Raw genomic sequence first — 15,409 nt, 5'->3', positions numbered from 1 at the left:
GGAGGGCAGGACCAGAGGGGGGTCATGGCGGGGAGGGGCCTTTAGCTTCACTCTTCACCCCATGTCTGCCTACCTGACACCTGCCTCTTGCCTTTGCAGAGAGGTGTGAGGGAATACCTCCGTAAGAGTGCTGGTCACCACCTCCACCCCTGGATTCTACCTCAAGGACACTTCCCCAGGCACCCTGCCCTTCCTGCTCTGAGGACTTTGGGGATCAAGAGCTGTACACCGATGTGTCACAGACACACCAGAGTCCCACATAAAGTTGTGCATAAAGATGGCCGTCCAACCAGCACTAGATGAGGGCGGGGCAAAGAGAACCTGGCGGGTGAGGAGTCACAGACTGAGCACAGGTGACTCCTCTGTTACTGGGCTGCACGAGGGTGAGGTATCCCCCCGCCCCCCTACTCCGCCAGGATCACGGCCCCGGCCCCGCCTCCCACCACGCAGAAAGGCCACTCCCTCCAGGAGCACAGCTTTAATTCCGGGCTTTTAGTGTATTTACAAGTCCACAGCTCCAGCGGGAGGGCCCTTTGTTCTGTGCCTCCCCTGCCTTGGGACACTTCGGCTTACTCTGTGCTTGTCCAGGCAGGGGGACAAAGGTTCTATTAGTGTACATAATGGAAACAAAGATTGCTTATCTACTGTGAAACAGGCTCAGGGACCAACCAGGGGCCCCCAAGCAGCCTTGTTGGGTTCTCCAAGTCCAAAATGGGCAATGAGGCGCCCCTCATCCCCGCAGCCACCGCCTGGGCTCCTGGCACACTCAGCCTCTCTCACGAGTAACACACACTCCACATCACACAGACACACACACTCTGACACACACACTACACACAGCTCACCCGCTGGCAATGCTCAGGCAGCTGAGATACACACTGAGGGAGTAGCACCAGGTTAAGTGGCTGCCAGATCATGCCTGCTCCGCCAAGACCCTTCCCCTCCAGAAAAACGGGGATCCAGAGGGCATCTCGCGGGTCCTTCCAGGCTGCCTGGGGCAGGAAGCAGCCGTCTCAGGGCTGCCCACAGGGGCCGGGGCGTGGCCTCATCGGGGAAGGCGGGGCTCGGGCGCGAGGGGGGCGGGGCCGCCCAGCGCTTCCTCGATGTCCTCCAGGCAGCCGAGCAGGTCCATGTCGCGGAGCACGCGGCCCAGCAGCTCCAGCGTGGCCTCGCGCCGTGGGGTGCGCCGCCGCCAGGCCGCCAGCATGCTGTACTGCGCCTCGCGCAGGCAGCGCAAGTTCTGCAGCTCCAGCCGCTCGATTTCGTGATCACTCAGCCCCAGCCGCCGCACGAACTCCTTCCAGCGCAACGGGGGCACGCCGTCCACCACAGCGTACAGTGTCGCGGGGTCAGCTGCCGGGAGGCGGCGCGGTGAGCCCGGAGCGGCGGCCCTCCCCACCCGGCCCACACCCACTCGCCCCGGGCGCCCCGCCCACCCGCCTCCCCGGCCGGGGTTCCCTGCGAGGATGAATGAGGAACTCACCATCTGCGAGCGGAGCGGGGGCGCTGGGGGCGCTGGGGGCGCCGTGGGCGCTGGCCTCCCACTTCTGCACAGGGGTGGGGACGGGGGTGGAGGCTGGAGGCGCAGGGAGGATGGGGCCAGCCCCTTGGTGGGGCGGGGCCATCTCTCTGGGGAGAGATGTGACTCTGAAGTTGGACCACGGGGGGTCACAGGGGGTGAAGGTGGGACTGGAGGCAGGACTGAAGCTCGGGATGGGACTGAAGCCTGGGGCCGGGGCCAGGGGCTCTGGCTCCCCCTGAGAGAGAGAGAAGGCACAGCATTAGCGGGGAAGAGGAAATACAGCCCCAGCCCTCCTTCTTCTGGATTCCGGACGGGAGTTGGGGCTAGAGGGAATCAGGGGAGCCCCAGGACGATTTGGGTGTTACAAGATGACAACGGACAGTCAGGGAAGACTGCGGGTAGTTCCCCGGTTTCACCTTACCTCCTTTACAGGAGCCGACTGCCCACAAACTGAGAAAAAAGAGACAAAGCGTCACAGATTTCACTTCCTCTCTCAACCCTGGCGCCCATCATGGGGCTGGCGATGGGTACTTGTGGTGACATGCTTCAGGGCCTATGTGGCCCCAGGGACGAGAGAGCTACTGATGCAGTATGAGCTCTCACCAGCCGTCCAAGACCACCTCGTGCCAGTGGGGTCCTCGCCAGCGAACTAAGGGGACATTCCTCATCTCCCTCCATGCCTGTGCACCCCTCCCTCCCGCCTCCTCTGAAGCCTCCTCCTGCATTCCTACCAGCACCCTTTCCCTTCCCAAAGGCCCCACTCACCGATGGAGTAGAGCTTGGGCTTCCACCGCTGGTATCGGCATGCTAAAACAATGAGGAGGAAGGATGCCAGGCAAAGACCAAATACGATCACCAGGGGCAACAGTACTGTGGTGCCTGGAAACAGAGCAGATTGTGGTCAGAGGAGAGGGGCTCTGGAGGTAGCAGGGCAGGACGGATGGGGAGGGGCATGACTAGGAAAGGGTCCATGGGCATGGGCACCAGGATAATTCTCCTCACCTGGGTCCTGAGAGTTGTTACTAGTTACAGGTAGAGCTGGACATAACTTCTCGCACTCCGTGTTCTTACAGCTAAAAGAAGAGAGAGTGCTGGTGAGTAGGGGCCCACCGTAAGAGGAATACAGGAAAAAAAGAAAAAGAAAAAAACCACACAGATTGTTGGAAATTCTTGGCTTTACAAATATTTTAGCTATCTCTTGATATAATGGAAATTAATCCTATCTTGGGAATTGATGCGGAGGAAAGAAACATTAGTTAATCCCCAAATCATTTCATTTTAGAGCGGGATTTGATCTTGAAGAAGCTATGTAGAGGGCTTCCCTGGTGGCGCAGTGGTTGAGAGTCCGCCTGCCGATGCAGGGGACACGGGTTCGTGCCCCGGTCCGGGAGGATCCCACATGCCGCGGAGCGGCTGGGCCCGTGAGCCATGGCCGCTGAGCCTGCGCGTCCGGAGCCTGTGCTCCGCAACGGGAGAGGCCACAACAGTGAGAGGCCCGCGTACCGCAAAAAAAAAAAAAAAAAGAAAGAAAAAAAAGACATTATGTAGAAAAAGAGTTAAAAGCAGTCAGAGTCAGGTATAAATTCCAGCCCCATTCATTGGCTAGCAGTGTGACTCCAGGCAAATCACTTCACCTGTAAGCCTCAGTTTCCTCATCAGTAAAACAGGGATCCTACCCACTGTCAAGATTGAGGATTAAGTGAGATAATTATGCCTGACATATAGTAAGCCCTCAATAAATGCTGACTGTCATTGAATTGTTATTTTATCACTGTTTTACTGATGAGAATCCAGTGAAAAAAAGGTTAAAGAGCTTTTTCTCTAGATGACACTGCTGATGACAGCACCTAACTTTGACAGAGGGGTCTAGCATGCATGTGAACAATTAAAAAACACATCTTGCTGGGGGCAGCCAGAGAACACTCTAGAACAAGCGCATCTTCCCGTTTTGGAGCTGGCACTGGGCAGCATGGACTAATGAGAACTACATCAGGGGTCCTAGAAGGAACTTGAGGAGGTGAGTTCTCAGCAGGAATCTGAAAGCAGGGAGAGGTCATTTTGCCCACCTCACAAGCTCCTGGTGAGAACCACATGGAAGGGGTGTAGAAGTGCTTTTAAGAGGAAGAAATTCGTGGGAAAAAGAACATAGTTTCTTGTCAGACACTTTGTGGCTATTTTTTGTGGTCCTTACAGCTTTGCCAACCTGATGTCATTATCCTTACTTTAAAGGTAAAAACAACTAAGGCTCAGAGATGTTAAGTCACTTGCCCAAGCTCACACAGCCTGAGATGTTAAACCCAGGGCAATTCAACTTTAGAACCCTCAGTTTCCTCTTTGCAAGCAAGTGTGCAAGAACAGCCCCTGCAGAGCCAGAAGGAGTGAGGAGGTGCGGTCAAGGGACTGGGGAGGAAAGTGCACACTGCATTAAACCTAAGGTCAATAATCAGAGACATTACGATTTACATCACACACACACACACACACACACACACACACACACACACACACACAGGTGCCAACTGAACCATGATACACCGTCAACTGTTGTAAGATGCAGTATGATTTCAGAGATGTAAAAGTGTATTCCTAGAATCCATAGTAGGGTCTGTTGCTCAAGAATCTGAACGTCTTCCAAAAAACATCTGAATGTCTAAAAAGAACTTCAAGTCCTTGCGGTATGTGCCTCTATCCACAGAGACTTCATGAGATTTTAGGAACAAGTTGGGGGCAGGGAGGACTGTCTGGCATCTTGACATGAAGTGTCTCCCATCCAAACAGCCTGGAGGAGCCAGAGCACCTCCCACAGTCTCCCCCTCCCATGCCGATCCGGTGCCCAGCAGCCAGCAGAAGTACTCACTGAGCACAGGAGACGCACTCAGCATCTCTTAGAAAGAACCCCACGTGGCAGTGGCAGACGGTGTCCTGTCTCTCCTTGCCTGTAGGGAGAGATGCGGCACAGCTGAAGGAGGATGGCCCAGCACCCTGAGGGCCGGAGGGAGAACCGGGGGGGCAGGGGTACAGCAAGCTGGAGACCGCCCTCCGGAGATGGGGTGACCAGCTGGGTCGGGAGGGCCATGCTCACAGGAGTGGTGCACCGTGCCGTTGGGGCAGAGGCTGCAGTTCAGACACTGGAACAGAGTTTCACTCCAATACTTCCGATACTGGTTCTTCCTGCAGCCACACACGGTATCCTTGTCCACTGCGCAAGGAGCAATCTCCACCTGGAACATTTCTGGTGCGGGGGGTAGATGGGGTATGAGCTCCCACTGTCCCCACCGGGTGTGTCTCTCTGGGTAACGCACGCTCACACCCATGCATTCGTTCACTTGCGCACATGCATCCCTGCCCACCCGCAGCAGCACAGCTTCGTACCTTCCCCTGGAGACAAGACGCGCACACCCACCTGACCCAGTCGGTTTAGAGTCCCGCCCCCCTGCTGGGACTTACCTTTCCGGCACTTGGAGCAGCTCAGACATTGTCTGAGGTGGTTCTCCGAAGCGGTAAAGGTGCCGCGGGCACACACCCTGCAGTCCGTGTCCAGCCCCGGGCCCGGACAATCATTGTACAGGTAGGTACCTGTGATTGGGGGGTCGGGGTTAGGCTGCAGCCAGGAGCCCCAGCCCCAGGACGGCCCGGGCACCTCCCCGAAGTCCCTGGGAGAGGAAAGGAGGGAGAAACTCCCAGCCCTGGAGAGGCAGCCAAGTCAGGGACCCCACGTTCCGGAACATCTGGAAAGAGCAAAGGGAGAAGCAGGGCCCCTGAGGAGCCCCACGGTTACCCCTCCTCCTACCTTTGTGGCACTTGGTACAGCAAATGGAATTATTTTGAGGGTGGCTATATTTCCCTTGGGGACACGAACTCTCTCTCTTCTCCCGGTCCCCGGGGTGAGGGACCAGCCCATGAATCCCCGCGGGGTACACATCCACCAACAGAGCCCGGAGCACCTGGGGAAGAGTCAGACGGAGAAGACCCCATCAGGAGAGGGAGGGGTGGGGTCTCAGAGGGAGCGAGTCTAAAGCCTTCCCAGCTCAAGTCTTTTCTCAGCGGAACATTCTCCCCAGGCCACTCCCGCTCACACGCCACGTTCTCCTCTAAGCCTAGGCTGCCGGCACAGTGCCATCTAGTTGTCCTCTGGTTGTCCTGTGTGTGCGTTTCTGTCCTTCCAACTCAAGGCTGGTAAACTCCAGGCACGGGCTGTATTTTATCCTTATTTCCCTGAAGCAGCTGTTAGTGCTGGGCACAAGGCAGATGTTCAAGGAGTTTTCTGGGTTGGGAACAGGACCTTCCTTCCGACGAGTAGCCCTAAAGATTGGGGTGGCGCTTCTCCATCTGGGTGCTGCGTTCACAGCGTATTCACTGTGCACATTCACGGAGGTGAACAGTTAGGATCTGTGCACTTTCCTGAACTATGTTATGCCATTAAAAAGGTTTTTTGTAACATCAGATTGGAGTGGAGGTGAGCGATGTCCCTGTGGGGGCCATTCCTGGACAGCGGGCAGAAGCCACAGGAAGAGTTTCTTTGTCAATCTGTACCAAAACCTCACTCAGGATCCTGCCCTCGGACTCCGTGCTGCATCCCCTTCCGCCAGTAAACCTGCACGGACACCCCAGGTTGGCCCGGGCAAAGGGGGAGTGGAGAAAAAGGGAAAGTTCAGGGTCAGGGATGGGGGTAGAAAGGTGATGAGGTTTAGGTGGGGCGGGAGGGGGCACAGGCATGGAGGTTACACGTAATCGTAGCCGGCTGGAGGCTGGGGGTCTGGCTCAAAGACCACCGAGCCAGGAGCTGAGGGCGTGCCAGGGAGTCCCTCTGCCCTCTGCACATCGGGGTGTCCGGGGAGCCTGTTTTCCGGCCCCAGGCCGGGCCCCCCGTCCCGGAATCACTCGCCCAGCCCTGGCTTCAGAGCTGGGACGGCACGGCCAGGAGGCTGTGTTGAGCTCCAACCCAGACTTTGCTGTTTCACCTCCTACCAGCCTCTTCCTGGCTTTCCCTGGCCCTTGATTTTGTTTTCTCTGCTACAAAGCCCGCCTTATATGAAGATAAGAGGATGTCCTCCAAGGATGTTAAACTTTGGGAGCAACAGGCTAATCAGATCCCAGAAACCCCAGCCCAGGACAGGAGGGCCTGGTAGCCCAAGGCTGTAGGCAGGTCACACCCAAGTCCCCCGCTAGGTGTCGCTGCAGCGGCCCGGAAGCCCAAGCCCCCGCCCCAGCCCCACACAGGGGAAGCCACACTCAGAAACCCAGCTGCCACCCCCCAGGGGTGTAGGGCGCCCTCCCCACCCAGAGGCAGCACCCTTCCCTGGCCACTCCAGCGCTGTGCCACCTCCCCTGAGAACAGGGCTGAGGCTTCCAGAGCAACAGGAAAAGCTTGGAGTGTTTATGGGAAGGACTTCCCAGTCCTGAGAGTGTGGTTCCTTTCCCCGAAGAAGGGCTCACAGCACCTAAGGTCACTGGCACTTGGAATTCCACCCAGGAGGCTGGGAGCAGAGCCAACCGGCAGAGACAGCATCAGGAAAAAGAACGGCGGCGGGTTGGGGTGGGGTGGGGGTCCTTCCCAGGAAGGAGGGAGAGGCACCTTCTCCGTCCACGTGCCTCCCACCGCGATCTCCAGCACTTTGGGGGTTAAGTCAGATCCGGGAAAGGGAAATCTTTTCCCAGAAGCTCTGCCCGGTGACTCAGGCCAGAGGGAGGGAGGGAATCTAGGGGAGGGAGAGGGAACCAGCAGCTTCCCCAGCTCCTCAAGGGTCATGAGTCAGCAGAAAGGCTGAAGGGACCAGCCCGCAATTGGGACCCGATCCGATCCCTTCCTCCTGTGGGCCAGTCTCTCCCTCCAATCCCCACTCAGAGGCCCCTTTCCTCCCCTTCTCCTCCCAGGAGCCAGGCAATGGGCCTCAGTCCCCCTTGGCCCCACTTTTTCGGGAAATGGCTCCCTATCCCATTCCATCCCAAAGGGAAGTCTCGGCCGACCCCCTGCTTCCTCCCATCAGGTCACTACCCGCCCCTCCCTGAGGGCCACTCAGCTCCTTCCCACCCCTCAGCATCCTTCCTTCAGACCCAGCCCCGCCCAGGCTCCTCCTCCGGGTTCAGCCAGTCTCTCTGCGGGTTTGTCCTTTCCCTGGCTTCTCACGTGAGCCCCACCCCGCCCCCGACACTTCCCAGTTCCAGAAGGGAGCAAACCAAGGCTGCCCTCCCACCCGGGTTCACTGCCTTCCCACAGCCTGACTGGTTCTGGCCAGCTGGGTTGGGCTTGGGCACCTCCCTGGGGTCCTCAAACAATCCTTAGGAAACGCGGCCAGTTCTGAGGCTCCACACGCCCCTCCCACAAGCCCACTGGCAGCACAGGCAAAACTCCAGAGCCCTGAGCACCCAGTTCCGGGAGGGAGCGAGCAAGACGGGATGTAAGACAAGCAGCACCATTTCCCCGGGTCCCCCCAGTCCCCAGCAGCCCCCGGAGCCAGCCCACTCCGACCCCAGGAGCCAGCAGGCACCGTTCCTCGGCACTGGCTGGCGCCAATGCTCAGCCGCTGCACCTTGCAGCAAAACAGCGGAGCTAGGAGGTGAACTCTGAGCGCCCAGACCCCAGGCAGCCTGAGTGCCTGTGGCCTGGAGCAGGGGAAGCGCAGGAAGCCGGGGTGCCTGTGGAGAGACGGTTGAAGGGGTGGCCCAGCACCCCTCCAGCTCCCCCATAACTTCCGCCTAGGGAGTCTTTTAAGTGTGACTTCCTGTGCTGGGGCCACGGCTTGGGGGCGGAGGGGTGGACCCTGTGGTCTAGCTCCCACCCAGCAGCCTCACCGTCCCGTCCTGCGTTCATCTGTTCGTTAACTTAAAATGTCTTGTGTTCATTGGATGTCAAAATCTTTGGGGAGCTCACAACAGCTTCTCCTCCAAGGCCCAGTTGAGGCCCGGCCTCCCTCCCCGAAAGCCCCCCATTAATGAGGTTTCCCCCCACTCCAACTCATGAGATACATAACCACCCTGTGAACTTTAAAAATATGAATAAACTATACCTATTTTGGGCTCTTACCATAACTACCTAGGGTGAGTAGATACGGTCTCCCCAAACAGACCATAAACTATGCGATGAGAGATGAGAAAGTGTTTTGGTCAGAGATAATGTCTAATCCTCTGCACCCAGAACTGGAAGAGGGAAATAAATGTGGTTTGACTGGGTGATTTCATGACTATCTGTCTTCCACTCCAGTGAAGGCCAGTGAAAACCTAAGTGGGAAGATGGGAGTCAGTGCCTCCCTGTAGGCATATATTTATCTCCAGGGGAGAGTTCCCCTCTCCTTCCCACACACACGCACAACCGCAAACACCCTCACAGGAGATGCTGACAAGCCTTCCTCTCCTTCTGAGCATCCCTGGTGAGTGAAGGTTTTGTGTCACTTACGAACGACACAACGGCAGATGTGAGTCTGAGAACCTCTGCTCTGGCCTGTTAGATGCCCACTTCACTTGGCTATTCTCCAGACCCTCAACATGCCCCAAAGGAAATCCATCGACCTCCTGACCTGGACAGATGTCACACCAGCAACCTCTCTTTGCCACCCTTCTCTCCTCAAAGCCCCCATCCCTCCCGTGCTGCCATCCAGTCTGTAGTCCATCTTGCCAGACCTCCCCTGTCATCTCTCAATCCTTTCCAAGTCCAGGGGTTGCCTCACACCCGGATCACTGCAACCGTCTTCCCGCCTTTTTCCTGCTCCAATCCATCCTACACGCTTTCTTATCTGCATTTAAGCTTCAACTTGCACCCACAGGTGTGGGAATCTTCCTTTCCGGGGCCGGACCTCAAACATCATTTCCATGGGTCACTCTTTCCCTGAATGAGAACTTGCAGAGGTACCTCACTGCTATACTGGACACATGCCCAGGTGCAGCGGCCCTGAGAGAACCATTTATGAACGAATGAATGAATGAATTCCTCTACCTGGGACCACAGTCAGGACTCTCTCTCCATCCCTTCCCCCACTTTCTCCAATTTTCTCTTTCTCGCTTCTTCTTGTTCCTCAACAGGGTCCTTCCCCTGCAGCCAAGGTGCTCAGCTTCCTGCCACCACCAGCCCCCAACACAAAATCCCATCTCTCCGTTCCTCCGCTCTACCTCAAACCAGTCCCCTTTCTTTCCAGCCTGCTGCCAGTGAGTGGCTTTAAAGCTCAGCTCCAAAACCACTCTTCTATGAGGCATTTTGTCCCTCATTCCATCCTTTATTCATTCAACAAACAGTTACGGAGCACGGTAGAGACGCAGGTCCCGCAGGGATGCCCAGGTGAATACATGGCTTGAGCTCTCAGTTGGGTCAGAGACGGGCGACTGTGGACTCTGCGTCTCTGCAGGGAGCACAGGCGCTGGAGCTGAGATCAGCTGAGCAGAAAAGGCAGCAGGACGGCACTCACACCCCTCCCGGTTCTGCCTCCCATGGGTGTTCCAGGGCACCACATCGCAATGCTTTTGTGGGCATTTCTCCCTGGAGTGCTCTAAAATCATTTTTTGCTATAAGCTATCTTGGTTCCAAGACTGTCAGCTCGTTGAGAGCACGCAAGATCTTATGTGCTCTGTTACAGTCTCTCCCGCATTCTTCCCCCACCTCCACGCACCCCCCCCCGCCGGCCCCGCCGCCACACAATCACAGTTCCCTGCATTGCCCATTGGAAAGCCCGTGGACAGCCTCACCCAGCACTGCACACCTCCTGTTTCCCCTCCAGCTCCAGGCTGAGCTTGGTCCCTTAGCTGTCACACCCCAACCCGGGCTGGATCAGCTGCAGTCCCAGGCACATTCCTTCATCTGTTCAGGCTCCCCCGTACCTCTGTTTTCCAAACACAGAAGCCACTGAGTAATTACAACCACTACTGATACTATTAAGAATAGGAAAGCTAACATTTATTGAGTGCTTTCTGTTTGCTATACCCTGTTCCTGCACTAGAATAGAGACTCCATGAAGGCGGAGACTTTTGTTCACTGCTGTAAGTCCAGCACCTAAAAGAGTATCTAGTGCCGAGCAGGCAGAAATGAATGGAATACTTAATATCTATCTATCTATTTCATCTTCAGAACGACATTATGAGGTAGTGACGATTCTGTCCATCTTAGAGATAAAGAAGCAAGGCATGAAGGGTTATGTTAACCTGCTCAAGTCCAGGCAGCTAGTCCCTGAGGGAGTCAGGACAGGACCAGGGGATTCACTGCCAGGAGACAGGAGAAGGCAGGGCAGCTGGATGGGGAGCAGGGAGAGCCCCTGGGGAGGACAGCCTGCACAGGAGGGAAAGGTGGGCCTGGGGCCACAGGAGGTGGCGGGGTGCTGCGCAGGGAACTAGGGTCTAGAAACGTGGACTAAAGCAGAAGAAGCGGGAGGAACTGGAGAGAAAGGTTCAGAAAGGAGACTCGAGAAGTCTGAGGAGATGGGACAGAAAAGAAAGGGATGATTTGGGGACACAGTACAAGACCCTGGGGGAAGAAGAGGTGGGGGGAGGAGAGGTGGGGGAGGAGAGGTAGGGGAGGAGGGGTGGGGGAGGAGGGGTGGGGGAGGAGGGGTGGGGAGTGGCGGTTGGGCCAGGGAAGAGCAGGAACCCTGAAGAAAGTGACCAACGCAGTGCCCCCAGCTAGGTGGAGGCGAGGGGCTGGATTTCTGCGCAGGACGACTGCAGGACGTGGAGGGGTCAGGGATGCATTGAAACAAGGCTGAAGCAAGAGAAAGGGACATTTTCCAGTGACGAAAACAACTGTCTACCAACTTCCCCAAACTGAGCTGTGGGAGAAGAAAGCAAGTGCTCTGTTGTCTGGGTCCGTGGGAAGGGCTTGGGGGGCAGGTCCAGGGCTCTGAGGCGGGGGAGGAGGGTCAGGCCCACAGACAGGGGCCACAGACCCAGGGTGAAGCGTGCCCCCCGGGGGGGAGGCCTGGGCCTGGGGAGGCCTATCCGGCTACCGACCCCCCTCCCAAATGCCTCCAACACACGGCATCCCAAGCCTACCCGCCCCGAGCCAGGGCCTCTCCCAGACTCAGTTTCCCCACTTCGCTGGCATCCAGTCCCTGCCCTCCAGCAGGGTGTGCTCAGCTGGGCTCACCGGCAGCCTCGCCTGTCCACGGCCCAAGACTGCTGACCTGCCGGACACAATTCAGAACCATCTGGACTCTGAGAGGACAGACCTTCTTTCTCCCACTCCTTTCGGTTTCTTAACAAACTCCCCCGCCCCCGCCGTGGGCACCTGCCCCCCGTCTTCCTGGCAGCCCGGGAACCCCTTTCCCTCCGTGCCTTTCAAACTTCTCCCTTGCTCCCGACTCAGGGCAGCGAATGAATGGGGCAGTGTTTGAGGTCAGGCCGCGCAGGCCTGAGGCTGGGGCCCGGCCCTCGGCTCTCTCCCGCCCCAGGCGCCGCTCGCCCGCCAGCCCACTCCGCCCTCCGTCCCCCGTCTCACCAGTGGCAGCAGCAGGCCAGGCACGGTGGGGAGGCCCATGTCCGGCCAGCTGTGGCCTCTCACTCCCCCATCAGGGCTCAGGCAGTGATGGACAGAGGCGACAGTGGCAGCGACACAGTCCCAGGATGAGCAGGGTCCGGAGTGGAGCCCGGGCGTCGGGCAGGGGAGTGGAGGGTTGAGACTGGGGCGCGGATCACAGCCGGGTCCCGGGGACCTCAAACCCGGAAGGCCGGCACTGCAGCCTGAGTTCGGAGAACTCAGAGAAAAGTTAAGCAGAGAGGAGGTGGGAGGGGAAGGGAGAGGGGGGGTGTTGCAACTTCAGGACAGGAAGAGCCGGGGTGGAGGCGGGTGGAGGCGGGAGGAGGCGAGAGGAGGCGTGAAGGGGCGGGAGGTGGCGGGAGGAGGCGGGAGGAGGCGGGAGGAGGGGGGCCAAGGTGCCTTAACCTTTTGTACCCAGTGCGAGCGCGGGCGCCCGGATCCAGCTGCCCTGCCACGTGCGCGGGTCTGACCACTCCCACCCAGACACCCAGGAGCGCCGGCCCCCTGCCCCCTCCCCCCATCGCCCGGCCTTTCCCAAATGAACCATAGTAGAAGGACTCGGGGCTTTGGAGTCAGATTCGCTGGGTTCCAGCTCAGGATTCTCTACTTTTTAGGTGGGTGGTGTTGGGCAAACTCGGATGCTGTGTTCCAGTTTGCAAAATGGAGAGCCGCTGTCTCGTGAGGTTGCCGGCAGGATTTCTTGACACCGGCAGGTAAGCGTCTGATGCCAGACAAGTCCTCAGTGTTCCTTAGAACCCCTTCCCCTTTCCCCAGAGCTCTCCACTGACACCGTAATCTCTCACTTTCTTAGGAATTTACGCCTCGAACCCAAACCTCAGAGTAAAGCCTAGCCCTGACTTGGGGCCCTGCCGCCCCGCACCTCCCTGCCCCACCCCCTCCGCCCCAGTTCTCATCCAGTCTTTGCTGGGCGATGCTCCCAACAGCGGATCCTGGCTCTGCCTCCAAACGATGGTGGGACCTCTCCAAAGACCTCGGTTTTGAAATGAGAGCGACAGTGCCTGGCCTGCCTTCGTGGGGAAGATGATGTCATGAGTCCTAATGAGATCACATCCGTGACAACGCTGTGGAATTACAGCTCTCTCCATCAGGTATTACTAGTATGTTCCCAGTGCCCCTTTCCCAAATATTCCGATACATCAATCCGAATTGCGCTCAGAGATCATCTACCGCAGCCCCGTTGTTTTATAATCGAGAAAACAGAGGCCCAGAGACACGCAGGTCATGTGCCCTGCAGAGCCAGCCCAGCCCCCAGACTCCTGACTTCAGACTAAGGGCCCATTTTGCTACAACACATAATTACCGCTTTCCATCAGTCCTTCTGAGTCAGACCCCCCAACCCGATTCTTCGGGTATTTTTTAAAAAATATTTATTTATTTATTTATTTTTGGCTGCATCGGGTCTCAGTTGCAGCACGCGGGATCTTTTGTTGGAGCGCATGGGCTTCTCTCTAGTTGTGGCGCACAGGCTCCAGAGCAGGTGGGCTCTGTAGTTGCAGCATGCGGGCTCTCTAGTTGAGATGTGGGGGTTCAGTAGTTGCACCAGGTGGGCCTAGTTCCCCAACCAGGGATGGAACCCACGTCCCCTGCATTGGAAGGCGGATTCTTAACCACTGGACCATCAGGGAAGTCCCTCTTTGGGTATTTTATGCCATGCTTATCTGTGCAGGACATCTCCCCAGTGAATCCCACAACAAGGGTACAACATTCACCCAAATATTCTCTGGCCACAATGACCTTCCCTAGACCCAGTCCAGGCCCCGGGTCCTCCAGCCGCTGACGTTGCTGGAAATGCAGGGAGACCAGACAGGAGTGAGGTCCTAGGGCTTTGTGACTTGGAATCAGAGCTACTCACCCCTTTGCCTCTTGATCCACCAGCTGACTCCCCAGGCTGCTATCCACCCTCCCTGGCCCTTTCCTGGTGCCCCTCTGTGATTCCCGGAACAGAGCTGTGGATGTGAACGGAGCTTGGATGCCCCCACTTCTGGCTGACTTCACTCCACCCCATCCTCCAGCTTCTGAGGGACAAGAGGGTTGAAGTTGGACTCACAGAGGAAGGAGGTCCCCTCCACCAACACACAGGGAGGCTCCAAGTACAGCACGCATGGACCCGAAGCAGAGCTCTTACAGAAGCAGAGTCACTGAAATAAAGTGCGAGAGTCAAATTGCCCAGTTTCCAGTGTAAAGACGCCAGAAGAGCCACAGGCTTCTCACGTAAGAAATGGGAAGCACGCACTGATGAGCAAACGCATGTGAAGTGTTTAGCAAGGCTTTGCCGTATACTAAGCATTCGGTCAGTGGTAGCAATGGTAATAATTTGTATTCACAATTATTATTCAGTGTCCTATTTTTTTTTAATTTTTATTGAAATATAGTTGATTTACAGTGTTGTGTTCGTTTCAGGTGTCAATGTCCTATTTTTAATGTTACAAGGAATTTTTAGTAGTCTGTGCCAACCGTCAATGCCATTACACATAGCCCGGCACAAAAGGAGAATTTCTTTCATTGTTTAGGATAAATGCCTATTTACTCAGCAGGTTTAAAGTCTTGAGACACATGGTATTCAACTGTTCAATAAAATTCTGTTTAAAAGAAAAGATGCTGAGGGGCTTCCCTGGTGGCGCAGTGGTTGAGAGTCCGCCTGCCGATGCAGGGGACGCGGGTTTGTGCCCTGGTCCGGGAAGATCCCACATGCCGCGGAGCGGCTGGGCCCGTGAGCCATGGCCACTGAGCCTGCGCGTCCGGAGCCTGTGCTCCGCAACGGGAGAGGCCACAGCGGTGAGAGGCCCGCGTACCGCAAAAAACAAAACAAAACAAAAGAAAAGATGGTGAGAGGTGCATGGATCTAGGGATATGAACAGCTAACCAGTCTCTTGGAGGAGGTGAGAGTATATGAGCATAATCCCTCCAGGGGAAGAAGAAATCATGGGGAGGGAGACAATGGGAGAGCTGGAGAAATAGGACAGCGGCAAACTAGGATTGGCTGTTAGGGCTCATGAAGAAAAGGATAAAGAGTATAAAGAGCTTTAGATAACAGAGCCCCATCTCTCCATCACATGTCACACACACACAGACTCACACACACGGGCCCCACGGTAGCAGAGTCATCAAAAGGGCACTGAACTCTCTCTCAGTCGAGGTGACATGGGTTCCAGCCCCTGACATCCCAGCTCCATGTGTCACAGGAAAACAGGCTGAGTCACAGAAGACCTGGCTTCCAAGCTGGTTCTGTAAGAATCATGAACTTGGGCAAGTCACTTCACCTGATAAGCTCAGTAAGGAGAGTGAGGCAACTGGAACTCTCTTCTCTACCAGTCTGATCGACCTGGGACAGAGAAACTAGGCGCACCTCCCCTGGATGCGCTGATCTTGGATAACTACTCATACGGTGCAAGTGTGCAGATTACTGCCGATTT

At 56.6% G+C, this 15,409-nt stretch overlaps 2 protein-coding genes across 11 annotated transcripts in view; one reads left to right on the top strand and one right to left on the bottom strand.

Annotated features, from left to right (window-relative positions):
* Nucleotides 1-14,383, top strand: part of PLEKHG6 (pleckstrin homology and RhoGEF domain containing G6) — a 30,290-nt gene extending 15,907 nt beyond the window's left edge. For 5 of the 10 annotated variants that reach the window (XM_033867151.2, XM_073789123.1, XM_033867147.2 and 2 more), the window contains 5 exons: nucleotides 100-6,133; nucleotides 11,123-12,203; nucleotides 12,590-12,688; nucleotides 12,787-13,084; nucleotides 13,872-14,383. In XM_033867151.2, coding sequence (XP_033723042.1) covers nucleotides 100-109 — 10 coding nt within the window. In that variant the 3' untranslated portion in view covers nucleotides 110-6,133; nucleotides 11,123-12,203; nucleotides 12,590-12,688; nucleotides 12,787-13,084; nucleotides 13,872-14,383. The remainder of the gene's footprint in view (nucleotides 1-99; nucleotides 6,134-11,122; nucleotides 12,204-12,589; nucleotides 12,689-12,786; nucleotides 13,085-13,871) is intronic. The other 5 variants (XM_073789121.1, XM_073789118.1, XM_073789119.1 and 2 more) reach the window with 5 other exon arrangements.
* TNFRSF1A (TNF receptor superfamily member 1A) lies at nucleotides 464-12,067 on the bottom strand. The gene is made up of 10 exons (XM_033867153.2): nucleotides 11,937-12,067; nucleotides 5,313-5,466; nucleotides 4,970-5,098; nucleotides 4,605-4,754; nucleotides 4,380-4,458; nucleotides 2,525-2,595; nucleotides 2,288-2,401; nucleotides 1,944-1,972; nucleotides 1,484-1,757; nucleotides 464-1,353 (listed from the first exon to the last, which is right to left on the bottom strand). The coding sequence occupies exons 1-10, from the start codon at nucleotides 11,973-11,975 to the stop codon at nucleotides 1,046-1,048; spliced, it is 1,347 nt and encodes a 448-aa protein (XP_033723044.1). The 5' UTR covers nucleotides 11,976-12,067; the 3' UTR covers nucleotides 464-1,045.
* Nucleotides 14,384-15,409: the final 1,026 nt, after the last annotated feature.

The sequence above is a fragment of the Tursiops truncatus genome, chromosome 11, assembly GCF_011762595.2.
Source record: "Tursiops truncatus isolate mTurTru1 chromosome 11, mTurTru1.mat.Y, whole genome shotgun sequence".
Lineage (NCBI taxonomy): Eukaryota > Metazoa > Chordata > Mammalia > Artiodactyla > Delphinidae > Tursiops > Tursiops truncatus.
This window is presented reverse-complemented; position numbering and strand designations above follow the sequence as displayed.

Excerpts from the sequence above, each read along its gene's own strand:
- TNFRSF1A (XM_033867153.2), bottom strand. The coding sequence starts at position 11,975 with ATGGGCCTCCCCACCGTGCCTGGCCTGCTGCTGCCACTG. Across the intron at positions 2,596-4,379 it reads GAGTGCGTCTCCTGTGCTCA|CTGTAAGAACACGGAGTGCG; the intron begins GTGAGTACTTCT and ends CTCTTCTTTTAG. Across the intron at positions 1,758-1,943 it reads AGTCGGCTCCTGTAAAGGAG|GGGGAGCCAGAGCCCCTGGC; the intron begins GTAAGGTGAAAC and ends TCTCTCTCTCAG.